General features: G+C 41.1%; 1 protein-coding gene across 1 annotated transcript in view; it reads right to left on the bottom strand.

The window, feature by feature from the left end:
- poln (polymerase (DNA directed) nu) overlaps nt 1–26,913 on the bottom strand; it is an 81,784-nt gene that overhangs the window by 581 nt on the left and 54,290 nt on the right. The window contains exons 21-28 of the mRNA XM_084923965.1: nt 21,670–21,781; nt 19,730–19,812; nt 16,018–16,149; nt 5,198–5,308; nt 5,015–5,093; nt 4,504–4,571; nt 4,017–4,078; nt 6–1,712 (exon numbers count right to left, since the gene is read on the bottom strand). Of these exons, the coding sequence (XP_084780091.1) occupies nt 1,626–1,712; nt 4,017–4,078; nt 4,504–4,571; nt 5,015–5,093; nt 5,198–5,308; nt 16,018–16,149; nt 19,730–19,812; nt 21,670–21,781 (734 nt within the window). The 3' untranslated portion in view covers nt 6–1,625. The remainder of the gene's footprint in view (nt 1–5; nt 1,713–4,016; nt 4,079–4,503; nt 4,572–5,014; nt 5,094–5,197; nt 5,309–16,017; nt 16,150–19,729; nt 19,813–21,669; nt 21,782–26,913) is intronic.

Here is a 26,913-nt window from a genome sequence, read left to right on the forward strand (position 1 = left end):
TTTACCTCCCTCGTGCTTCGAACAACTCCAAAAGCGCGAGTGTCCTCTTGAATTTGCACATACCAGGCTTTCGTTTCCCTCGCAAAGAGGTGGAGAAGGAGGAGTGGGGGGGGGGCTTTCACCCTTCAACCACAGAACAATGAGAGAATAGAGGGGCAGATTTCCATAACACTGTCCCTTGGTCTGGCTCTGAACTACTCAGACTGACCTGGTGAGAAACACTTCTCTAATGGAGCGGAAAAGGGAAGGTTGATTCCCCTGGAATAAAAACGAAAAACAAGGGAAACTACAGGAATTTAAGTGCATGACAAGACACTACTCATGTTGGATCTGCTGGATGTTCCACATGCACCTTTGTCCCGACAACTCCTACAATTAGCAGCCAACGTGATGTGACATTTCAAATGCATAATGGGGGGGTTAGGCTTTGTTGATCTTGTCACAAGGCGTATGGTTCTGCCAGACACATTTTGCAGGCTTGAAGGGTCTTAATTGCAGGACACTATAAAAAGTGTCTAGCTGTGGCTGCCACAGATAAAGAAAGTCGGTCAGTGTGCCTGGAAGCCGCTGAATGTGCGCGAGCGCATTCATTTCGGCTGCACGGATGGAAAGTGTGGGTGTCGGTGGACGTGCGTGCATGTACGTGTCCATACGAGTATTTGTGGAATGTGTGCGTGTGTGAGAGAGAGAGGCAAAAAAACAAGACAAAAGGGGCGAGTGGGCTGGAGCCAAGTGAGCAGATAAAAGATGAGCTGCAGAGAACGAAGAGCAGAGAAAAATTAGATCATCTGCTCTGAGTCATGAATGCAGCCAACACGAGGTGAAGTTTATTACACACAAGTGTCTCTGGACACATCGAAGCTTTGTTGTATTAAAACAGCAAAATGTTTTAAATGCAGCTCATTTTTGTTTTAATGCTTTTTCCAAGTATGATTTATCCCTCAAAGGACTCGATAAACATGAATCCACGAAGAGCTTGCTAAAATGTAGCATGCAAAGTAGCTTCAGAAATAAATGCATGAAATGGGAGATAAACGGTGGGACCGGGAATATTTACAAGAACATGTGAGGTTTATTAAACACACACACAAAAGGCAAAAGAACAATAAATACAAGGAAGTCTTTTCTATAAAACACCACTGAGAGATAAAGAGGTTAACTACTTTTTTTAAAAAAAACCATGAAACAATTTTATGAACCGATAAATATCACGCCCTCTCTTGAACATGAAGTGTTCACCTTGGCAACGACCAGAAAAACATCTAAGAAAATAGTGAGAAAACGGAGGAGGAGATGAGGAGGAGGAGATGAGAAGGAGGAGAGGAGGAGGACAAGGCATCTTTTTCTGGAGGATGGAGAGAGAGAGAGAGAGCAAGAAAAAAAAACACCAAACTGGTGCGATCCAGTCTGAGGCTCCTGCCGTTGCCCCCGGATACGGATGGAGAAAAAGTACGTGGGAGCTTCAGCTGGCTGGTTTCCATAGTGATGAGGATGCAGGACAAGTGAAGGGGTACAGATGAAGAGGAGACTATGAGGGGAAGAAAGAAGCTCATCGAGGGGGAGAAGAAGCAGATTCAACAGAGAGGCGTCGCCGTCGGGGAGGTGAAGGGAGGGAGGCGACGCGCTCAAAGAGAGGGGAACATTGGAGGGACGTCAAGCTCAGACATGGACCCCCAAGACTTGCCACTGGAGACTGCCACCTTCAGGGGCACCTGGGAATCACACAGATGAAAAGGAAGGGCGTTGGCTGTTTTTTTTTAAAATACATTTTTCTTTAACATGCACTAAACACCACAAAACAACAGCAAACAAACAACAATATGCTCCTTTTTATCAAAACATGGCAACCCGTGTCCTAAATCTCAAACCTTCATAAGGTTTAAAAAGAACGCCCAAATTTTTATCTTCCAATATATCAGTAATTTATTCACGTCAGACTTTTTCACTAAAGGGAAAAAGCTGAAGAGTTAACAAGAGTTAACTGCTCTTGCTGTTGACGAAGGCGGTCGCACTTTTCTCCTCTCCTCCCCTCCCCCCTTAGCTTCCCTGCTTAGCCTCTTGTGTCCTTGTCTAGTCTTGTGTTTTTTGTATTACTTTTCCCTGGAACACTCTCTCACAGTCCGTTCTCTAAAACCTAAAAGAGAATTATGGATTTGATCAACTGGTCCCTGAATGCAATTGACACCCCTTTCTCAATGAGAAGTTTGGGCTCGGGTGAGCCTGAGTGCTGAAGATATCTACCTATTCAGAACCATGATAACAGGGTTCTTGCTGATCGGAGCTGGCTTGGCCCTGGCTTATCGAAGAATTAAGAAAGTGGAACCGGCTGTTCAAACCCCCACAAGGCTGCCCGCTGGGATTGAAATGATGGGTTGAGGCGTGAGTTTCTCAAAATGGGCTCATTGAGTGCAGCACGAATAAGATCTTGGAGAAGCTTACGGCTGCTGTGAATACTCAGAACAAGACCTCTGAGTGCAAACTGGATTACATCTTGGAGGGGCTTGCTCAGAATAACACCTCTGAGCGCAAATTGGATTACATCTTGGATAAGCTCACTGCGGTCGTGAGTTCTCAGAAATCGGCTCTTTGAGCACAAGAATGACAACATCACGGAGCGTAAGTTTGATAACATCATGGAGAAGCTCACGGCTCTCCAACGGGAGATTGAGAGACCAGTGTCGGACTGTTAGAACAGTTTTGAAATTCATGAGTTGTTCGTACTAAAGTAAAAACCTCCATCACTTCATGCGGATACCCCTTTGGCGCCAGCTGCGGTCTCAAGGCTGGAGCTGAACAACAACACCCTGATAATGGACTGTGTTTAGACTGTTCTTCCCATTCTATGCAAGGCCACCTGGGTTGGCTGGAAGACTGTTTACTTAGCCTGGCAGGGCGAAGGACACTGTCTCAGCTGAACTCTGGACACATACACACACACACACACACACACACACACACACACACACACACACACACACACACACACAGACATATATATACACATGCAGATATACACTCATCCCCCCTCCAAACGCCTTCGACGCTTATTCCCTTCCGATGCTGATGGTGGATCAAGGAGACCAGCGCATAGGCTGCAGGCCCGGATGCACTGTCTACACTGGCTGTCTCTCACCCTTCACCCACCCCTGTTGCTTGTCATGTGTTTCTTTGGTGTATTAAGAGTTTTTTCATGTGCTTTGTGCAGAGGTGTTTTTTTCTGTTCTCAAACTGATCTCCCTGTTGGAGCTCAGTCTGGGGGGAGTTATTTTTTTCTCCTTATCTTTCCTCATGTGGTGCATTTTCCATTGTTATACCTCTCTGACCGGTCTTCCCCATGTAATGTTTTTGTGTAATGTACGTATGGTCGGAGGGTAAGATGGCGCCGCCATTGCGTGCAATAGGTCGGCAGCCTTAACATGAAATTTCCCCTTGTGGGACTAATAAAGGTATATCAAATCAAATCAAGATGTAGTGTTTACATGCGTAGCGTGATGAGTATAAAAATGACGAATGAGTCCTGCATTTGCCTTTCTCTGATTGACTTCCAGAAGTCGGACACCGATTTACCGTTCAAGTGCAGTAGGTGCTGTTATCATATTGCTTAAAAATTCTTGAAAGACTGCAAACAGTATGTTCACATGCAGTTGTATCAAGGAAGTGCAGGAAGAGAGCAGCCAAATTAAAAACAGAAGGGGTCGTCTGGTACAAATTTCCTTCTGATAGAAGTTCATTAAAATATTTTTTCAAGGCCTCTGAAGCATCTGACATTTTTGTAAATTTGAGCTTGTTTATTGTGGAACATGTTTATTCTGTTTGGGCTTTCAAAGAGTGATTAGATTCAGAATAATAGGACCCAGTGTGTTAGTTCAGTCTGTTTGCAGTAACCTGCTTACTGACTGCTTTAAGCCACAGTCCACTAGCAAGAAAATCTACAGTTTCCCATCAATCCTGCACTGCACATGACATGTGACAAGACCATACCGCCATCTGATTTCAATTACACTTCCTTTACTCACTTTCAGATGGACTCCCAGATGATCAATGTGCTGTAGCGACTCCATGCTACTTCTTACCAGAGCTGCACAAACAAAATCTGTATTTATTTTTGAACAATAAAAAATAATGGCGCATAGCAATTATATGTTAAAGCTTAGGAAACAAGATTTTAATTCACTTAAAAAAATCTTTATTCAAATCTCAGAGTGATCTAAACACTACACTGTTTAAAACAGACTTTACACATTTCAGGTATTTTCAGTGTTTTATATACTGTCCCCACTGTGACATGGCTCCTGTGTACAATACATTAGTGCAGAGAGACGGCCCCAGAGACTGAGGCACAGACAATTGGCTGAAACATATAAAGTGATACAAATTTAAGAAACAGTTTTGTTTAAAGAAATAAAAGCGTGCTGAAGCTATTGGACTGACCTTTATTTAAGTAAAATTTGACCTGGACCTTTTTTTTTAATTGTCAATGGCTGATAAAATGATTTTTTTTACCTGCAAACTGTTGCACCTGGGAGTCCTCCACTTCATACAGAAGCTCATCATGGAGCTGAGCTATAAGCCTACACACACACACACACAGAGACTGTTGCTATTAAAGCTACTAAAAATAAAGAATGAGGCATCTGACTGTTTCAGCAGACTCCCCCGTTTACTTCGCACACTGCTCTGTAATTTTGTTATATATTGGCTTTTGCTTCAACTTTGTTTACTCCAGCTGATTGTTTGGCATCATTACCAGTATTAATCCAGGATCATGCCTCATCTCTACAAATGTAGCTGGCTGGTAAACCACAGCAAGTCGTTTGTGTGTTTTGGTAAGACAAGCTCTGTCAGATCTCCTGCATAAATATGGAACATGAGCAAGTTCTGATTGTGTAGATTTAGAAAGACGTGCGGTATGGAGAGCCAACACACATTTGCGTATTTTGTCTCGTCAAAGGAGAGAGGAGATTTTGGTAGTCTGTGCATCTTTGGTGAGCAGTGCCGTGTTTAGAGGTGGTACCTGGCAGACAGCGAGCTGGAGGAGGAGACCAGGTTAAAGATTCTGATCATGGCCATCTTACAGAGATCCGCAGCAGAACCTGTACATACAAATAAAAACACATACACAAGCCTACTTCACTGAGGTGAAATATAAAGAGAAGCTGAGAAAAGCATACACAAAGAGTGCTATCAGTCTTCCTACCCTGGACCACAAAGTTGACAGCTTGCCTCTCAGCTTGCATGCGGATGGCCCAGTCTGGGGAGTTGATATTGGGGAGGTTCCGTCTGCGACCCATAATAGACAGCACATAACCTAAATGAATTGAAAAAAATTAATATTTAAATGGAATAATTAATAATGATTTTTCTAAGAATAGTACATTACTTGCTCTGGTTTCCTTGGAAGATATAGTATTTTTTTTAATACCAAAGATCTGATGATCTGGAGGTGTGTGTTAACACAATGGACATCCCAGCAAATTCACCCCAAGGTCAGAGCATGGAGTGCTCAGAGAGACTGAAAACTCCCAGGAGCTAGATGCAAAACTCTACAGGCCTCAGTCACCAAGTTAAAAATCTAATGACAGAAAAACGAACAAGTATGGTGCCAGCTGCCAGGAGTCATGTGAAGTAAATGTATTTATTCATAGGCCCAATTTGAAAGAGTGGATGTTCAGTTTAGGTGTAGCTACAAAAATCTTCTCTCTAAAATGAACACAGCAGCACGGCTTAGGTTTACCTCTGAACAAGACGTCTGGAACAATGACATGAACACACAATGATGCAAAGACCACATTTGGAGAAAAGCTCAGCATATGAGCACAAACACCACTGGCTGTCAGCGCGGTGGTGGAGGGTGATGAATGATGTGAGAGACCATCAAGTTACAGAGAAAAAGATGAATTCAAGTTATTGCTGCTACAGGTGGTTATTTTTTTGGTTTTTTACATACTAGAAAAATGTTACCTCAGTATAATCATTCAAATGACAGAGGAAAAAACAGACATAGCTACCTTGGCCTGGGGTTGCCTTCACTTGGTATCCACAGTGTGAAATCATAAATGTAACATTCCCTTTGTGTAGCAGCGCTATACTGACAACGGTTAATGCGGCCAAACCAAACTATATTTTTTGTTTATTTCATGTTTATTTTATTCCTTGTAAAATCACAGAGACTTCATAGTTCACAAGTCAACTGTGTCAGCTGTGTTGAAGCTGCAGATGTGTTATGCTAGCAGCGGCTAACAACACAACCTAAAGCTTTGAGCCTCAAAGAGAGAGCTGCAGAGATGAGGAGCAGTCTGAACTGATAAATTCACTTCTTTATAAATCCACACAATTTTTATCTCCCACGTTTTCAAACTTACAGCCATCAGCTCCAACTAATACTGACTTAAGAGGCATCACTTTAGGCAAATGATCAAAATCTGAGCAGCTTCCGCTGGAGAAACAGAAGGCTTTTTACAGCCCAAGATCTACAAACAGATGGATGCAAGCAGACCTGCAGACGAAGAAAAATGCCAAAAATGGTGGAGTTTTAAAGCGTGCTGTACACTCGATGACCTGTCAAGAAGCAGATCATCATCCAAAGCTAAAAAACCCTTTGAGTCTTCAAACACCCCTGTTTATACAGCTATAATTTTACATGATCAAACCTTCACCATTTCATCCATTTATGAGAAATAATCTAGTCTAAAATAATCTAAGGTCAGTAATTATGGTTAATTATGGTTAGTTATGGTCAGTAATTAAGTGTTAAAAAAACCAAACTGTACAAAGAAAATTAGATTTATTGAGAAAATGATCTTTGTTTCAAAACTAGAAACAAAAAAACCCTCAACTTTAAAACATAGTCTTTTATTTTAGTATTACAGTATGATAATGCCATTTTAACACCATTATTATAAATTCACTGACCACTTTATTAAACAACAGCTTACTCCCTTAAATATCCAATCAGCCAATCACATGGCAGCAAATAATTTCGTTTAGGCATGCAAACATTCATGACTTTGAATGTGGCATGATCGTTGGTACCAGATACGCTCGTCTGAGTATTTCAGAAACTGCTGATTGACTTATTTTACCCACACAACCATCTCTGGTGTTGACAGAGAATGGTCTGAAAAACAGAAAATGGCCAGTGTGCTTTGAGGTGATAGGAAGGTAAGAGAAACTCTAATAAACACTCTTTACAGGTCAGGTATCCAGAAGATCATGTCTGAACACATATAACTGCCACAGCAGCAGAAGGCCACACCAGTTACCCCTCCTGTCCTGTTAAAACAGGCTACAATTCACACCAGCTCACCAAAACTGCACAACATGCTGCAACATTCAGACGGTGGGATCAGAATTTAGCATAAACAACACGAAAGCATGGATCCACCCAGGCTTAAATTACCACTTCAGGCTGTTGGGATATTTTATTGGCATATCTTTGGGCCCCTTAGTACCAACTGATCATGATTTAAATACCACAACCTACCTGAATATTGTTGCTGACCCTTTATGCCCACAGTGCACCATCTTCTGATGGCTGCTTCCAATAGGATAACACACCATGCCACAAAGCTTAGATGATCAAACACCACACACAAAAATATTTAGATTATGGAAATACCTGACAATTTTAACTGTCAGAACTTACTATGAAATAGTTACAAACAAATCCTAACATCAAATCATCTAATGTAAAAAACAAACATCCATATAAAAACCCAATTTCCATTAGTGTGGCTACACCAATCTCTGCCATCTACCATTTATTAGTTATATTAAAACATATTTTAGGCTTTAAATATCTACAGTTAGACAATGACAATTTTATTTATATAGCAAATTTAATTAGATGCAAATTCAACTCAACTTACAAGCTTGTGTAAAACAAGTTACCAATGTTGAGCACCAGTGTAAAACCTCTGCAGGTTTATGATGCCTTAAGGCAATAAAACCCCAGCAAAATATAACAAAACAAAGAAAACAAAAAACACCAGTGATTCTGTGTGAAAAGCCATTTGTTGATAGAGCATTACAGGTGATTACGGTAACAGCAGGCTTACAAAGACACACGCAAACGGCCATCCGCACAAAAACACCGACATCCAAACGAGTCGCACCGTAAAGAAAAGAGAAACACACACATTCCTAGAAAAGTGACACGAACACACAAAGGGCAGCAAGAATGTGCACTGATGTGATACGTACATAATACACATTATCATATGCAGGTATGCAACACACACACGTGCGGCCACACTCACACACAGTGGGCCAGAACATTCCACTAACTGGACAATGGAGCAGGCTGTACAGCCAAATCCCTCTGATATCCCTTACTATGAGCTAATCCAGCTAGGACATGAAACCTGAATGACCCTCTTCCCTGAACGCACACACACAATCCCGCACACAAGCATAAATGCGCTGGAAACAAGTGCTCTACAGATAGCAACAAACATTAACACTCTGCTCATTGTGAACTGACCCGTGACACATGCATGTGACCTTTATCCCCAGGTATGGTGGTGAATCATACTGGAATGTGTTTGTTTTCATTCCCAACAGGCTGTGTTTTTCCACTGAGAGTGACACAGGCCAGTGTTTTTCAAGTTCAGCCTGTTTTTGTGGTCAGCCTTTTGGAAGTGTTACGGCAACATCACAGAAATCCACGGCTGGGTAACCACGCTGTAGTATAATTAACATCTGGTAAATATATGCTGTGTTATTTCATAATTCATCACCATCCTCCTAATCAAATTAATAATTATAACAAAGACATAAAAAATGAGTTATAAGAGCCCGTTCAGCATTAACATTATAGTCAACAAAGGCTGCGCTTTCATGCACCATAACAATGCTTAAACTAAAACTGTTTGACAGCTTTTGAGTTTCTGCCATTCAAACACAAACCCACGCAGTCCTAATGAAGCAGACTAGTTAAGGGTTAATGAACAACACTTACAGTGTTTTTTTTTTATTTGTTACTTTAATTGTTGCCTTTTGTTGCCAGCAAACAGCTGCTCTTTAACAAACCCAACATTTACAATGCAACATGGCATTTTAATTTGTTGCTTTTTCCTGCATAGAGGAGTATCTGGACCTCCCCTAAGAGCTTTTACCAAGAGACAAAGCATGACCAGGAGTGTACCTAGTTTTAATTTTTTTTTCTCAAATCAGGTTACAATCATTCAGCTACTACAATCTTTGCAGATGGATTGTGCTTAAGTAGGTAATCACCCCCCTAAAGACCCATTATGAGTAAAAAAACAGCTTGAGATACATTTCTGGGTAACAGATCAACTGAAGTCCAATATTTACTGTTTTAGCTTAGCCAGTTATTGGTCATTACCAACACCTAAATACGCATTTTTTTCTAGCTGATAGATTTTATTTTTGTACCCGGACTCTTGCCTTCAGCTGGGACAGGCTCCAGCTCCACTCCGACCCTGATAAGCAGAAGAAAATGGATCTACTGATGGATGAGCTTTCAATTATGTTTACCTGGTAATTGCTAAGCACGGGTGTCTGCATGTGAAAGCTGTTAAGGTAGATAATGTTTAAAGTTAACTTGAGGAGTAGTTTAGTTTAGACGTTCCAAATACATCAATAAAAACGCAAAACTCATAATCCAAAAGTAACACTAAGTCCATGAAAACGCAAGTAACAAAACAAACTACAAAAGCACCAGACACATGATGATATAACAGCCACCAAAGGAATGACAGGATTATTTATACACACACTGCTTGAGGATTGAACACAGGAGGGTAACAAGTAACAGCTTAACCAAATCTAAATAACTACACAGAAGAAGTAAAACTCAGAACAACAAATGGGAGATAAAACACGAAATAGACAACAACTGAAACAAGGTCATGTAGAAACATGAATGAACCAACAGATGAAGAAACACAGAAAGATGAGACAGAGGAGGGGATTACTGTAACTACAAAGAGAAGAACCAAGGATGAGAAAATACAAAGAACTAAACTCATCCCTAAAAAATTGTTAGAAAAAAAAGAAAAAAAAAGTGAGACTACTGACTGAGACACACGACAGCAAACAAAAGGAGCCCTGTGGAAACTAAACACATAACAAACTCCATAAACACCAACTAGAACTCGACTGTAACAAGAAAATAAAACTCAAAACCTAAAGCAACCAAGAAAAAACGGAGAACACAGACTCACGGTAGGGCTGTTTGATATAATGGTATATATTGGATGATGATATAAAAACGTCTATGTTTCATTTTACGCTATTGTTTGTTTCGTGGTGTCGCAAAATAAACTGTTTACGGCAATATTTTTCATCGTTTTGATGGTCACTGTAGTGGCTATATTAATTTCTTAAAGTTCTCTCTTTCTCTTATATTTAATATAACCACACTACGGATTAGGGTTGCCAACCGTCCCTTAAAAAACGGAATCGTCCCGTATTTAGAAACAAAAGTACACGTCCCGTATTGAGCTAATAAGGGACGCACTTTGTCCCGTAATACAGTGAGAATCAAAAGTAGTCTATAAATGTTAATGGAATTAACGCTTTGTTTGAAAACATAATTCCCAGCCCCTCTCCTGCTTTGTGACCAATGAGCTGACAGCACACTTATGACAATTCGAGTATGACAATTCAGATTACCGCTCATCTCATTGGTCGAGGAAAGGTCGCTTACGGAGAAAATACCGGAAGACAACAGATGACCACAACAACAAGCATGGCCAACAGGGAAACAAACGCCGACACTGCGGTGCAAGTCTCGGACGACAGTACACCTAAAGCTGGGCAGACACTGTGCGATTTTTTCAGTCACGTTATTCAGCTCCTGCTCAAACTGCACGATTGACTCACAGGGGTTAGAAGTTGGTAGGTCACGATGCAGGGTCTCACACTATACCGCCCGATGCTCTGATGCGACCTGAGTGCTCACACTGTGCCTCCATAAAATGAAGGTTATAACAGAAAATCTGTCGCTCTCTCTCTCTCTGTCTTTCACTCACACAGACACACCACCACCATCAACTTTGCTAAATTGCTAATGAAAAACACTGATCAGGCAGCTGTGATTGAGCAGCAATGTAAATCCAACTATTTTCACGGTTGTTGTGGTCGTGATAATTTTGTGATGCCACATCGAAAAGGCTCGGATGAGCTTTCCAAAGTTCTACAAGTCGTGCCTCCATCGCTTGTGTCCAGATCACACGCTGCACTGCCGTGCTGCTCCATCTTTTTCACCGACGTTTACGTGTTTGCGCGTGAGCAGTGTGAGCGGCTGTGTTGACACCCTCATGAGCGATTGATGATCGGGAGCTGGTCGTGAGGTGTTAATCGCTTCTCGTTACCCCACATATACTACACGATGCACGATGAAGGCCAAAATCGGGCCGATCACCAAATCGGTCGCACGACTCAAAAATCGTCTCAAAATGGGCCAAAAATCGCACAGTGTAAGCCCAGCATCAGAGCAGCAATGTTTGTTCCCCTCAGAGAAAGAAAAAAAAGGCTGCAAAAGTACAGGGAGGAATGGGAAAAGGAAAACACCTGGCTGGGAAAATGCACAATAACACCTTTAAAGCGCACTGCACTGTGTGCCGGCGCACTTTTTCCATAGGCATGCTTCTAGTGGTGGGCACATGAAGAACATGAGGGGCGTGAAAGCTCGGGGAACCCTTAACCAATTTTTTGTCCACCGGGCCACGGCAGAAGCAGATATGGTATGTAAACACTGGTTTGTTTTTTTAAACCCTCTGGTTAAGGTTAATATGGGCATGTGCAGTGAATATCAGCGCTATGTGGCCAGAAGTGTGATAATATAATTTATTTTGTGTAATAAACAACTGCAAGGATAGATGATTACAACAAATAGATCACTAATACATCAAAGTAATACATAGATTAATAATGATGATGAGTTATGATGCGTAATCATGGGAACAAGTGGGTTTACAAACAGGAGCAGCTGATTAGCATTAGAAAAGCTGAAATAATAATAATAATGAAGCCAACTGTACTAAATGCACTATATGTGCACTGTTACAAGAATATTTTTCGTTCTATTGTTTTCTATTAATTTATATAATTTTAAGTTAAGCAGGACAGAGTTCTTTTAAAGAAAGATTTACTTATATTCTCAAAAGTTAAGCATGACAGGCTTCTGTTTAAGAAAGAGACCTGTTTTACTGTGTTAATGTTGTCATTTTGAGCTAAAAATAAATGGCTAAATGATCATTTGTTTCCCATATGGTCATATCACAAAGAATATGCATCTGCTTAAATCAAATTCAAGTCAAATGGTTAAAAAATTATTTCACACACAAAAAAAGAGCTACAAAATTCACCACACTGGGAACGGTGAAGACAACTGGGTCGCCCGGCCCTGGCCACGAGGTGTCCCTTATTTATTTTTCAGGGAGTTGGCAACCCTACTACCGATGGACAAGCGCCTGTTTTATGTGTTGTGGTTAGCAACAACAACGGTAACACCATCGCGTGTCCGCTTGTTTATGTTCCACATAAACCTTTCACAATAAAGCTCAAGATCCTGTTGAGACTTTTCAAAATAAACTGAATCACGTGAAAGAGCAGATTATTTACGGATGAGAAGTCAAAAAGAGCCGCCAGGTGCTAAAAAATAGACCTTAGACTCAAACGTTAGAACAGGCTTTTCCCCGCAGCACGCTGTGTAATAAATACTCACAAAGAAAACGGCGGCCTTTACAACTTATGTCTAAAAATGTATCGTTTCATGCATCGGTTAAAACACTCGACTCCAGCTACATGACGCGCAGCTGGAAACACTTCACGCAAGTCGAGATTCACAGAATTTACAGAAAATGTTACATTTTTGTGATTTATATCGTTATCGGGACGATAGAATTCTTATATCGGGATATGAGATTTTGGTCATATGGCACAGCCCTAGCTCACGGTGAAAAAAAGACACAGAACATTTGATTCTAAACAAAATTCAAGACATTGAAAGGTTAAAACTCTGGGACCATGACAAAGACAGCTACACAAAAAGGCAAAAACTGTAAGTTATAAATTATGTAAGACAAAGTGGGAAAACCTCTGTAGGCTCCATTACTCCATGTGACCAGTCAAGCTGTTATGTGATCAACTGTTGGTATAAAAACACAGCCTATAACAGCTTTACTCATATATAAAACGACTCTGAATAACTCTGAATATGAATCTGATTTTTATTTCAGTTTAGGTATGAAAAATATTGTAATATTTACTGACAACAGAAAAGATTTTATTGGTACTGATTGTGGTGATGTTGCCTGAGAGGTTTTCAGGGATTAATTATTTTATCACCACAGCACAAATCTTTCTCAGTCATTTCAGACCCCTGGAGGTTCTTATCCATATCAGATATTATTATCATGTTGCAACCATCTAGCGACAGGCTAAAATGACCTTTTTTACCATTTGTGCACCTATAACACCTTATAAAAGCAGCGTATCATTATTATTTCATGGCAATAACATTTCAGTTATATCCACAAAAGGTGATGTTTTGACATAGCAATGATATAATGATATATTATGATGTCATTAGGTTTCCCTGCAATTACCTTGCAATGGATTAAAACAACCTGTTTTTGACCAAAAGCGTCTTTGAGCAGGCTTGAACAGTTCACACTATACTGTAGCATCAACGTCTACTAATTATAAAACATTTATGAAATACATCCGCCATAAACTGAAAATCTCAAAATATTGGTGAAGTAGTATTTCAGGATTAAACTTATCTGTGAGTTACGTAGTTACTGAACAAAAGCTGTGTGCACAGCTGAGAGTGGCAGCCATTTGAGACTACATGTGCAGAGCATGAAATGTGAAATGAGCTGTGAAACGACAGCCTCCTTTTATTTTATTTATGACAAGTATTTCACAGTTCTACTGTCTGCAAAGGTCTGCAGGAGAACTGCACGCACCTGTGCATGAACAATAGGACATCACAACAGGACGTCTTCATGAGAGTGTTTTCATATCCTTGCATAGCTAGTCCTCCCTATGTCAGTGTAGCCTTAAGAAGGCTTCACTGTTTTTTGTGATCTCTGTGATTCCCCACTGTTTAAAAGAAAAACAAAACACAACTTCCACCTGCTTTCATCTTTTCATCTCAGGAATAATCTGAAGAATTTCAATAGAAAGTGCACAATCTGAGGAACAACAGCAGAGGCTTACCCACAGTGGTGGCAAAGAGTGTCAAACAGAGTGTCAACCATTATGAGAAATGCAGCTGTGACTGAATCATTTTTGTGGTTTGGCATAAACAATCAAAACAACCCTGTTTTTTCTTCATCTCTGCCTTGTTCCTTCTTGGCTGATGCCCTCATTTACTTCCACACAGCTCCTCCTTTTCTTGCCCCTCTGCAATTACGCCGACACCGTGATGCTGACCTCACCTTCGTATTGCCCTTTCCAATACATTTTCAGCAAATATGACAGCAGATGAGGTTGCACTGTTCACCTCATCTCTGCTCAGTCAACATCCTTCTGAGCAAAACATCGTAGTGTCAGATCAGCTGTGCAGAGCAGGCGAGAGGCTACAGCACATATTAATCCCTGCTCCCTGAGTCACAGCACAGCAGCTAAAACAGCCAGGGACTCTGGTGTAATACAGTATGCTGCCGCTGCTAGCATTGATTCAAGAAGACTGTTTTATCGATCAGCTAACCTGCTGATGTGGAATGAGGGAGGGGAAGAAAAGGGAAAGATGAAACATAAAGACGGTAGCGTGGATCAAAAACGCGAGGTTGAAGAGAGAAAGGAACGAAAGAGACAGACTGATGGACAGGATGAGAGAGGGACACACAGACAAAGAGTGTGGGGCGAATAACTTCTAGAGCCGTCCCTGATGGGAGCATCACCATGGTGATGGGCTGAATTAAAGCCCCTGTTTGGCACATCATCGCTCTGCCCCTGAGAACGAGGAGGCTTCCACTGCGATCTCTGCACGGCAGTCTGAAAGAATGAGTCCATTACGGTGCTTCGATCGGCGCCCGTATTGCAGAAGAAAGGGGAAGTGATGAGCAGGTAGTGGGCTGTGTCACCAGTGCTGAGGGTGATGGAGCACCTGTCTGTGTGTAACGGCGTGTCGGTGTTTGTGAAAAAAAAAAGGTGTGCGCCGCTGCAGCTGGCGTGAAACACATCCACTGGTCTGACCTCATTTTTGATGTCTGCTACAAAATGAGGTTATTTTTCAACATTTATTAGACCAGATAAATGCTGTTTTTCTGCGCGGCCACAGCCTGACAAAGAATCTGAAGCTGACATAGTGACACAGCTGAATGTTTCTCACTGATGTCGGCTAATTTATCTGGTTTACTCTGTAATTAGCTAGTGTTTTTCTTAGCGAGGGGAAAGTCAATATAGCACACATAAGATAAAGTTAAGAAGGGATTAGATCCTTGGTTGGAGGGCGAGATTAGCTCAAACAGCAGTCAGTGAGTGTCAGAGGGTCTGTTCTGAAGCATCCCGCCCCCTGTTCACGCTTGGCTCATGCACTATGCGCAATGAGGGTTAAAGTGCAGACTTTACACTATTTTGTGTGCGTGTGTTCAAGTCTCAAGTGTGCTGCGCTGGCAGTTCGGTCAGAATATAAATAAAGGGTCTCGTCTTAACCATCAGACCCTCCAGCCCCTCCCCTCTTATCCACCCCGTCCCCTTCAAGTATTGACCCAGGGCAGTTCGTCTTCTTCCTGCCAATGCAAGCACATCTCCAGCCCATCCAGCACATCTCTTCATCTCCAGCCAAACACACACAAATCCACAGAGGGTGTGGATGCTTAAGAAACCTAAAGTCTGCTATGCATGTCAAAAGTGCAGGCCTAATCCAGACTGACACACACAAACGCAAACAAACCAACAAACACTTTTATTTTTTTCTTTTACTTGATATATTTCTACTGAGTTTTGTGAAGTAGCTTCTTTCCTTTCAGGAATACATATTCGTTAACCTTGAGGCAAGCTTATTATTAGATACAACACGACTGAATGGACACAGACCTCGTTTGTGGCTCTGCTGGATGGTTCTCTGGATGAAGCCCTGGACGGCTCTGTAGGTCTGGAGGAAGCGATCCTGGAATTGGCTGGCCTGCTCACTGCTAACCCCCAAGATACCCGACAGACGCTTGCGGCCTACACGTGATAGGAGGAGGAGGAAACAAACAGTTCAGTCAGAAAACTGCGATCTATGAAATTATTGATTTATTACAGCAGCAGGAGAGCAGAAGTTACAGTTTGGCGTCTAGGCTGCGAGCTCATCACTCCCCACAAACATAACACATATCAAACTGGCGAGTGATGAATAAAATATCCCCCCCGGAGCATGCAGGCAGGCAGCAATGCAGGGCAGCAGTGGCGCTGACATGCCAGTGGAGAGATGGGATATTTGAGAGGATGTGTTTAGTCTATGATGTCAGGAGACTCGGGTGTGTTAGGGTGTATGATGCAGTGTGCATTTCTCAAATGTTTTGAATTGGGCATGATGTAAAATACATGCATGTATAATCTGAGTAATGTCTGGTAAATACAGTGATTAGCTTTGTGACATTATTCGCTTTCCTTGGATTTCCTCTCACATGCAAATTACTTGGAAGATGTATTCTCTGCAAGGAGAGTTTAACAGGTGGTGCTGATCACATTCACCTCAGTGGAGATAATTATAATTATTAGAATTCCTGACCAAAGATGGTGGCGACAGATAGGTGAGGCCTGAGGCCGAGAAGTTGAGAGGAGCTAAGTGAACAGAGGACAGACTGGACCAGAGGGCAGGAGAAAGGCAAAGGAAAAAAAGTAGAGCAAACTGAAGAGTGGGAGGATGAAAAGGACAAGATAAAAGATCACTGGGAGACTTAGAGGTGAGTATTTGTATGTAGAGATGAAGACTAGAACACAAAAACCTAGTGTGGATGTGTTTGCTCAGGAGGTGTTAAAGGTGTGCAGCCTGTAGCATGAGCACAGGAGCAGGGCCCGAGCAGAGGAGTGTAGAGGGTTTGCTAATGGGCAACACAGTTACTATGTGTGTTTTTCAGTGATGGTGACAGTGATTAAAGCAGGGACTCAAAATCACAACAATCATGTGACAGAAAACACACAGCCCTATTGGATGTGTAGGATGTCTGACCTTCACAGAGAAACATCAACTGTGATCGCAGCTTGACTATTGAAATGAGAAATATTTCTTAAAATCTGGATTCCTTGAAATAAATTTGAAAAAGTGGTTTAATACACCCCAAAAAACATATAAAAGGCAGTAATTTTGACTTAAAGCACATCAGGGAGAGAATGTTTACGGGGTAGTAGTGTGATACAAGGATCTGGTCAATTACACAATTTAGATACTTTAAATTCAATAAAATTAAATAAAATCAAATAGACTTTTACTCAATATTAAGTCTGTATTTGCATTGATTGGCACATTTATGCAGGAAAGAATATATATATTTAGGTTTTTTTCTATTGACATAAATACTATAAAATATACAAATATACATCATGCACTTTATTTTTGGAAAGTTGGCCACCCAGAGTGAAATAGGTAAAATATTAAAATGTATATGAGTTGGTATGCCTGTATTGCAGGTAAACATTTTTTTAAGGAAGTGTTTTCAGAAATATCCCTGGTTCCCTGGTTTTTAGCAGGCGGATGTTGGATAGATATTAATTTAGAAAGCCCCCTGCTGGCCATTATAAAGAATGCAGGTTTAAGTCGCTTCCACATTGGCATCTTTTATGTACAGTCTATAGTCTACCCTACCTGTTATCTGTCAGCATCATTGCGTAGCCTTCTTATTTGTGGCCCCACTCTAGGTATGTATGTGTACGGCTGTGCCCCTCCTCCCTGACCCGATTATTGTCTTGTTGAGTAGGATTCTTTTAGTATTCTGTAACCATAGCAACACATCCCTCCATGAAGAGCCGTGTGTCTGCGTGGATCAGCGGCTCCTTACATTCCTCTTCTTGCTTCCCTCTCGGCCCCGCCTGCTCTTTGCCAGTGCATTTCCCCTACATTACCCTCTGCACAAATCGCCACATTTTCCCCTTTACTCTATATTTTGTTCATCTGACTACCCGCTCTCACGTTGTTGCCCTCTTTCAAACACTCAATACTGACTCTGCATTTTTTCTTTAACCTTTTCCTGTGCGATTTGTTTGTGCATGTTTTGCCCCGCACGCATGTCTCACATGAGTAGCTTTGATATGTGCCTCTCATTGTTGTTATTGTTAAGGCTTTATTGAGTTTACAAAAATTGATTCATTTAGTATCGCGTGTCTGAGAGTGACTGTGTTTGAGCTGTGAGTCCAGCTCAGACTTAAATGCCACAGAACAATAAACCATCAGATTGAGTGTTTTTTAATGAAGCATATTCAGTCCAAAGCAAGGAATCTTAAATGCAGATTCTGTGTTTCAGATCATTGTCGTCATGATATTGTCTAACAAATCCACAGGAGCAGTAGTTCAGTTAGGTCCAGTATAGTCAGAATAAGATTGTTATTTCCAACTACATAATTCATGTTTGGTGAGACATGATCATCTTTCCATGTGCAAACACAGAATACTGGAGACAGACAGAGCAGCAGCAAGACCACTGTACAGAACAGAGCATGCAACATTAATGACAGACTTTACACTAAAAAGAATGATGGGAGGGGCTGGGGTGGGTTGCAAAGTGGCTTGCAGACCAACGCAACCTCGAGGTGGTTATGATGACAACAAGATTAAATAGTTTAACTTTATTTTACTCACTGTTGAAAGTAATATTATTTCATTTATCTTTTTTGCTTTGTCCTAAAGACAATTATATTGTTTTATTAAGTGAATTTTTTCATGTCCTACTTTTGGTTATGTAGCTTCAGTTAAATCTATAATATTCCTGATCCACAGATACAGAAACATGCTGAGCCAGGAAACCAGTGGAGCATATTCTCTACCAAGTCATCTGGATCTACAACAAAACTGAATCAATTCTTTCTTTGTCCATGCTCCACCTCTCCAACAGCTTCATGACACTCATGGCTCAGAAGTTCATGTGTAATCCTGATGACAAGCATACAAACAGCAGATATTTCAGACACCAGAATCAAACAAGAAAGCTCCTGTGACACTGATCTGTGGTCACGTGTGTCCATGTTCATAAGAAAATGCACCTGTGTGTGAACCATAAATGGGTCACAAGTCACACAAACAGGTATCTTTAAGGGCCACATGACTGTTTTATGTATTTATCTTCCTTTCAGCTCTCTTCTATCTATTTTTATCTTTCTCTATCCCTCCATCGCCCATCCCTTGATTCAGGACTGTGATTCAGTACATAAAAGGAACAGGAAAACAGCTACAGTATGTCCCAGCAGAAATCGCTGGACATTTCTGAGTTAACACCAAGGAGCAACCTTCAGAGGTGGAAAACAAAGATAACGTAGAAATAACAAAAACTGCAGTTCCTCCATGTGCCGCTTAAAGCTGGCTTCAAAAAACAAAGTTGATCCGCACAGAATAAAAGTGCAGACTCTTCTTGCTGTTTTTCTTTCACTTAAGTGCTGCACAGCACTCTAAATTATCTATAATGCTGATTCATTTACCCTCTTTAAACTATGAACTGCTTGCATTTCAAAACCAACGACACTTCAACCTGTTATGCTTTCATTTGGAAACATACTCATCATTTGTCCTATTCATTGACAAAACCACTTTTCTGTGAGGTGTGCTTGTACTCACCTGCTCCATAAACAACAGAGTACACAACGCGTTTGGCATGCTCTCTGTCCTCAGATGTCACCTCTTTCTCGCTCAACCCCTTCCTGAGAGACAGATTCAGAGAGAGCGAGAGATGCATTATTCCATTAGTGACAGAAATTTCACTAATATTTTATCCATTTTCACTGCTGTGGAAGTGAAGAGTTATGATTTAAAGTCGACTGAAAACACCGAAGTGATACTTGCTTTTAAAGAAAAACTGATGTTGCAATAAAATAAGACTTTTTGTTTTAAAGACAAGTAAGAAAATGAAGTCTTTGGCTGACAAGTATTAAACATTTATAAATGAAAAGATGGCTACGACTAACGAGGGATGTGGGGTAAGATTTCTGTCACCAAACAGAGATTAAATATTGTTCAAGCTGATTGAGGTGTTATTGGCAGCAATTTTAAAGAAATGGCCAAAGTGACACTCGGCAGAGAAAGTAAAAAGACAGAAAGAGTAAGGGCAAAGATAAAGCGAGAAAAGCCCATCAGGCAACAGATTATAAGAGCAAGAAAGAGAAGCGCAGTGTGAGATGTAGACGTTAAAGCCGCATAAATACAGAAAGAACAGAGGCTGCAGGAGAGGGGAAGACAGACAGTTATGTAATGTGACTTGCAGACAGCCGTAGTACTGGGGATCAGACTGGGTGGGATGACACGTCTGCAAAGTGGCATTTCTGGAGGGGCAGACAGGGAGCTGCCACAGCTGATCAGTGTTGAGGGAGTGCCCCACACATACCCACACTACAAGTCTGGTGAGCTTCAGTGCCAGCCTTGCATAATGACATGTGACTTCTTAGATATGATGACAGTACAGTACACTAAAATACCTGTCTGCTGTTTTCTCTCTGTGGCACACACACATGCACAGATATGTATCTGTTAAATGACGTGTGGGTAAATGGGGGTAAATGGGGGGTCCAAAAGTGAGCATTATCCTCCAGTGACATCTGGCTGAAGAAAAAGCTATTCTGGATTTTCATTGCCCCCTGCTGGAGTGGCATCAATGCACTGAGTAAAAAATTCCTTTAATTCGTTGCAAGGCTAAATAACAAGCAGAGCAGCAAGTTGTCCTCTTAAAGAAGAAGTCCACATGATATTCAATCAATTCATTTTGTAATATGACAAAAACGGAAAAAAAAAGTCCGGTAACAGCTCTAATCAGAGAAAGCAGAGGAACATTACTGTGCTTTAGCTGAATGATGGCTGAGGCGACGGGGAAATTTGACCAAATATAAGTAAAAATGAGTGACAGAAAAGAAAAGAGCATAACAACAACAGGGGCAACAGATATACATACACACCACAGTAAAAGCTGAGGGACAACTGGATGAGCAGAAGACTAATGATGCGATAGAAAGAGGAAGAGGTCTATAAGAGAAAGACACCGAGGTGGCGTAATCCCAGCGGTGCTGCGGTGACTCCAGTTAATTTGTTTAAAGGTGAAAGAGAGATAATGAAAGAGACACACTGCAAAGCCTCAGTGGAGCTGTTAATATGGTAATCTGTTTAACCGGCGCCCTCTGACACACACCTGTCTGAGATGGATGACAGGAGTGTAGGTATGACACACACCATACGCACATCATCAAAGAGAGAGCACAGACCTGCACCAACACACACACACACTCACAGAGAGGGGTAAGAATACACACTCTCCCTCACACACAAACTTCAAAAGCCCAACAATGTAATCAGCAGGATGACCAGCCCTGGGGTGTCCTGCCCAGTGAAGAGAGACAGAAAAAGGCCGTTGGCATGGTAGTCATGGCAACCAGACTATTAGGATGTGAAGTGAAACAAGGGAGATTGGGAGGCAGAGAGGGAAGGAGAAACCCTGTATAGGACCAAAACTCACCTTGGCAAGTCGATCAAGGGAGAACCTGAGTGTGTGTGTGTGACTGATGGAGACCCACCACTGAGAGGCCAGCATGGTAAAGACGTCGGCCTGCGGGTTGGTAAAAATGCGAAGCAGCTCAGGGTCAGAGGACAGGTGAGCCAACAGACGCAGCTCCACCTGACAAAAGTCTGACACACACATACAAACACACAGACACAGCCATGTTTATCTCTGACCGTAACCTCTAACGAAACTCCTCAGATTTAGGGTTTAATTCTCTGTCCCAAAACACGAGTCGAGTCTGTGAAAGGAGATTTACTTTGTGTCCCCACAACATGAGTAATCCCAGGCCACAAACACATGCCTTATTTGGTCATCATCTAATCACAAAAACTCCACAGAAAGCAAAAGGAAAACCTTTAGATTGTGAATTTTTTAAAAAGTGTTTGACATTTTGGGCAAAGGGCTTTTTCACTCACTGGTAGTTTTGAAGATCAATACCACTTTCATGTCTGGATAGTCGATATACAGCTAGAGCCAGCAGTTGGTTAAAACAGCAAGTGTATCTCCTTTTGAAGGTAACAACATCCTACCACCACCTCCACATGAAGTTACTCCCTTTTACTGTTCAAAAGTACTATACTGTATTATTAAACAGTATAGCATTCATATCACTTTTTTTGCATTAACACTACAATTAATCTGAGACATTTCTATCAGAGGAAGGTGTTACTGGTGCGAAAACTACTACTTTCTGTTCCCCAACCTGCCCTCCTGAGTGGAGCAATCAATACTGACACCAAGGTCTAAAGAGCGAGAGCTTCCAGGAAGAAATAAGAGCTAAAATAAAACTGTGTGTAGAACATATCTGTGTCTTTGTGAGCCACGTGTTTCTACCAGCTGTTGATGCCAGTGTTCTATCACCAAACCAAAATGTATATGTCAAACTGCTAAGAGGAAAATGCTCTCATTTTTCCCTGGTGATTAAAGACACAGTTAAAGCAGCCACTCCACAGTCCTCCTGGGCCGTCTGCGGCACTGGTGGTGCCATAGAGGTTCCCAGTTGGATCCAGTTGCTCGGGGGTACCTCAGGGTAGCCGTTCAGTGGATTCGAACCCCCAACCTTCCGATCTATGGGGTGACCACTCTACCTACTGAGCTATCCCTGCCCTAAAAAACAGCAGTAGTCCGAGTTTGCTACTTACTTGACATTTGACTTCAGTAAACACTTTGCTGATGAGTTTATGACCTCAACTGCTAGTTTTAAATTTGGGTTATAAAACACAACCTGGCTCTGATCCCCCAGTCAGAGCCATTCCTCACTAAGAACATGTGGGTTTAAAATATAACAAAACAAAAAGATGGTTAACAATGTTCAAATCATGGCTTTAAAGCAAGACTTCCCAAACCAAAGGTGCATGTCACAGTCTCATATCCATCATTTATATAAAGGCTATGGAGACAACACAGACAAGGCAGCCAGATTTACAATCAAAGTTTTCAGTGTCTACTCATGTAAATCAAAAGAATTGATCCAGAGGCGCTCAGCACATTTACTGACCCTGACGATCTAATTTTAGCCAGATTCAGTGAGTGCTGAAAACCAGCTGGAACATTACAGAGAGCACCTAGAGAGATTTTGTGTTGGCACCTTGGATGAAAGTAATCTTTCTCCCATTATTCCTGGCATTACCGGCCTGGGAATAAGCTACTTTCCTTACAAACATCTGCTTTATTGTTCTGATCTGGAAAACCACTGTGACTTAGTGCATACGTTTCCACTTAATAGCACAGCCCTGAGCTTTTTCAGCCGAGTACTTTAAAACTTTACTGTATGCAGGTGTCAAAAAGCTCCCAACGGGACCTGACTTTCTTACGTGACAATGTAATGAAGCATGCTGCAATTACACTATTGTATCTTGCTCCCTAATTCTCCATAATGCCCCTAACAACAGGGTTTCCTGTGAATACATCAATTTGATTTCACAAGGCACTTTGATTTTATTTTTCATGTGATAGCGTAATTGATGTGATTTGGATCCATTTTCACTGCATCCGCCTCAGAGTGAGCAAACTCTGCCACGTAAATGTGGGCTATTAGGGAAAGGACACGCAACTTTCTACATAAATGCTGTTATTAAAACCTGATGTGACTATGGGCAGCGCACATTTAAATGTCACACTGACTATAAAGTATTTTAGTTCATATAATGGTAATTACATTTGGTGAACGTGTCACCAAAATGATAAGGCCATGTACTGTGAATGACTTTCATGCTGTTTAAACTCATTGATCTCCCAAGAGAACTCACGAACTAAAGAACAAGCTAATATCGACCGTGGTCACGGCCAAAGTTTTAAATAAGTCACTGATGGCATCAGTCTACTCTAAATGCTTCGTTTCAAACTGTTTATTTTACTTGTAGCTCTGTATGATGTCATAGGGAGGGATTAACGTGGCCACCTCAGGCTCACAGCTCTGTTATAAGACCATAAGCTGCACGCAGAGAAAAATGTTTTCTTCAATCTTAAAAAAGCTAAAACAGTATTTTTAAAAAAAAATCTGATTCTTACTTGCAATGCAAAATAGGTGAAACGCATATTTTTAAAGACTAATATTAGTCAAAAAAATAAAATAAAATAAGTGGCAAATAAAGTAGAGATAGGAGAGGAGTGAGTAACTGCAAAAGAGGAAAACAGTTTCATGGGAGTACAACTGCAGATCAAATACATGAATAAATAAACAAATAAATAAATAACATACCTGAACTAAAAAGGCCTCTGACACCTGACCCATTTCGGAAAAGGCCTTTTCATAAGCAGAAAGATAACCAGAGGCTGAAACTACGGACAAACATAAAGAGTACACAACATGCGCACAGATGCAAACACAAACACACAGATCAGCATGTTAGGGCAAAGAACCCTGTACTGACAGCTGCTCTCTTGTCAGTTTGGTAGATCTAAATTGAAACACCTCTTAGGATGTAGTCACACATACTCACACACAAGGAAACCCAAACACACATTTCTATTCACTCTGACAAAGCCATTGCAGTACATTACATTTACTGGTATTCCAACCAGAAAGATCCGTTTCCTTTGCTTCCCTGCTCCAAAATCAAATTAAAGTCAACCAAATGTGGGGAAAAGAAACTGGAAACAGGCAGAGGAAAATTTTCACTCAGGATAAAAATACCAGCTGCGGTAGGTTTCTGTTGGTGTATATGTGGATGGTATTCGGAGGATGAATATTTTATATCCCAGTGCATTAAAAATAAGCAGCATTAAATTTGTCATTATTGTGCTAAGTCTGACAGTTTATGTAATGCTGATTTCAGGTCAAATCATTCAGTCCTACAAAGAAGGGAAGGAATTTGTAATAGCCTCCCTCGACTGTTCGGCTCACAATGTGGGTTCAAACAAACACTGATTTCCATTTAGCCAAGCTCCGAGTATAAATTGCAAAGGAAATTTTAAAAGGGATGGATAAAGGCAGAGACTCCAGGGGGCTGAATGAAGAAAAGAAAGCAGGGTGGAGGGGTGATAGTGAGGTGAAAGATGGAGGAAAGAGACAGAGTCTTGGTTCTGCTGAGATGAGCGAGGGAGTTTCTAAAGATATCATCTCATTAATGTTTCATGAGCTCGATCACACTTCCTCCAAGCATGGCTGGCAGCCTAAGAAACATATTGCTGACCAGGATCCTTGTGTGTGTGTGTGTGTGTGTGTGTGTGTGTGTGTGTGTGTGTAAAGAGAAACAGAAAGGAGAAGAGAAAGTTTCTGGGCTGATATTATAGAAATATATGCAGCTAGAGTATGAAACACGTGAATCTGTGATCCTGACTTAGCCTGTGTGTGGTCTATATATGTTCTCCAAGGCCTGCAGTCAGGAAACCTTGAATCGATCCACACAGAAATAACCCTGACAGACAAAACGCTTCTCTTTAACTCAACCCTGCTTTGTTTCTACAGCACTGCACCCACCAGTTGTGCAAGAAGCTCATGCTAGTGACAACTTGACACGACCTAAACATTAATATGGACAGCATATTAAAAGAAACTCAGTAGTAGTGCCATTAGTTTTTCATGATTGAGAATAAATTCTAGAAAGAGAAAGCTGCTGATATTTTTAAATATATATTTTTTGTACATTTTTTGTGCAAACGCAGCCAAGGTTTATTCAGGAAACAGTATCAGGATCAATAAAGGTAATCTCCCTGTAATCTGTTCAGCACTGTATTTCTTTCATTGTTTCTTTATTCTGATCAGCTTTGCTCTGTCTTCTTCTAATACTGTTCAGCTTCAGTTTGTGATAAAGAAATAAATGAAATTTTTAAACTGAGCTGCTGACTTTGAAGCTCAAAAGATACCACAGGGTAAATGCAAACAAAGACATCACATTTCAGTGGTTCCACCAATGAAAAACTTCATAATTTTTACCACTTGTACTTAAAAAAACAGGCTTCAGAGACTTAAAGCCAAATTAAAGCCAGGGAACTAATAAATATGCTACATGAGCCATGTTTGGAGGTCAAGGTGAATTTGTTTCTCTAAAAACTTAAATTATAATTAAGTTAGCAGATTATGAGTCATGCCCGCACACAGATGTGAACAAAGTCATGCAGTTAAAGGGCAGTAACCTGAAACACACTGGCTCATATCTACTATTGAATAAAGCGTCAATGGAAAAAACTGGGCCTTTGATCTCTAAAATGTCTGCTGATACTGTAAAAGAGCACATTATGCAACTGCTATTAACATTTTCATTTACCTTCAACTTTGTCATTCATCTGCCTGTTTGATAGTCAAACCATTTGAAAAGCTTCATAACATATTTGAATGAGGCTTTTTTACAATTAAAATCTCTGATGAAAAGCTTGCAGGATGGCCAAAAGTATTGTTTTTATCAACTTAGAAAGCTAAAGAAATTCAAATAAAACCAATCTAATTGCAGGCTTTTAAGAAGGCTTGATGAGGGTCGGAAGCCTGCCTTGTTCTCATCTTGGCTAGCTTCCTTTCTTCCTCACTCTGCAGCTCCCACACACCAGCAGACATCTCCCAACAGAAAACAAACGAGTTCAGAAATGTAAAAATAAACAATGACACATCAGATGCACACAGGTTGCTTTGGGAAAGGGAGGATGTTCAAAATGTAGTACGAAGAACAGTTTGTTTATCTTAGGTGCAATGGGGGGGGGGGGGGGGGGGGGGATCAATAGATACACAGAGACTAGAAATTAATATTCAGATACCTTCTGATGCGTCTCATTGAACTTTTTATAAGGACACAGGAAAGAAACAGCAGTTGCTTTCCTGTGT

The sequence above is a fragment of the Perissodus microlepis genome, chromosome 3, assembly GCF_051167445.1.
Source record: "Perissodus microlepis isolate ML-2025 ecotype Zambia chromosome 3, ASM5116744v1, whole genome shotgun sequence".
Lineage (NCBI taxonomy): Eukaryota > Metazoa > Chordata > Actinopteri > Cichliformes > Cichlidae > Perissodus > Perissodus microlepis.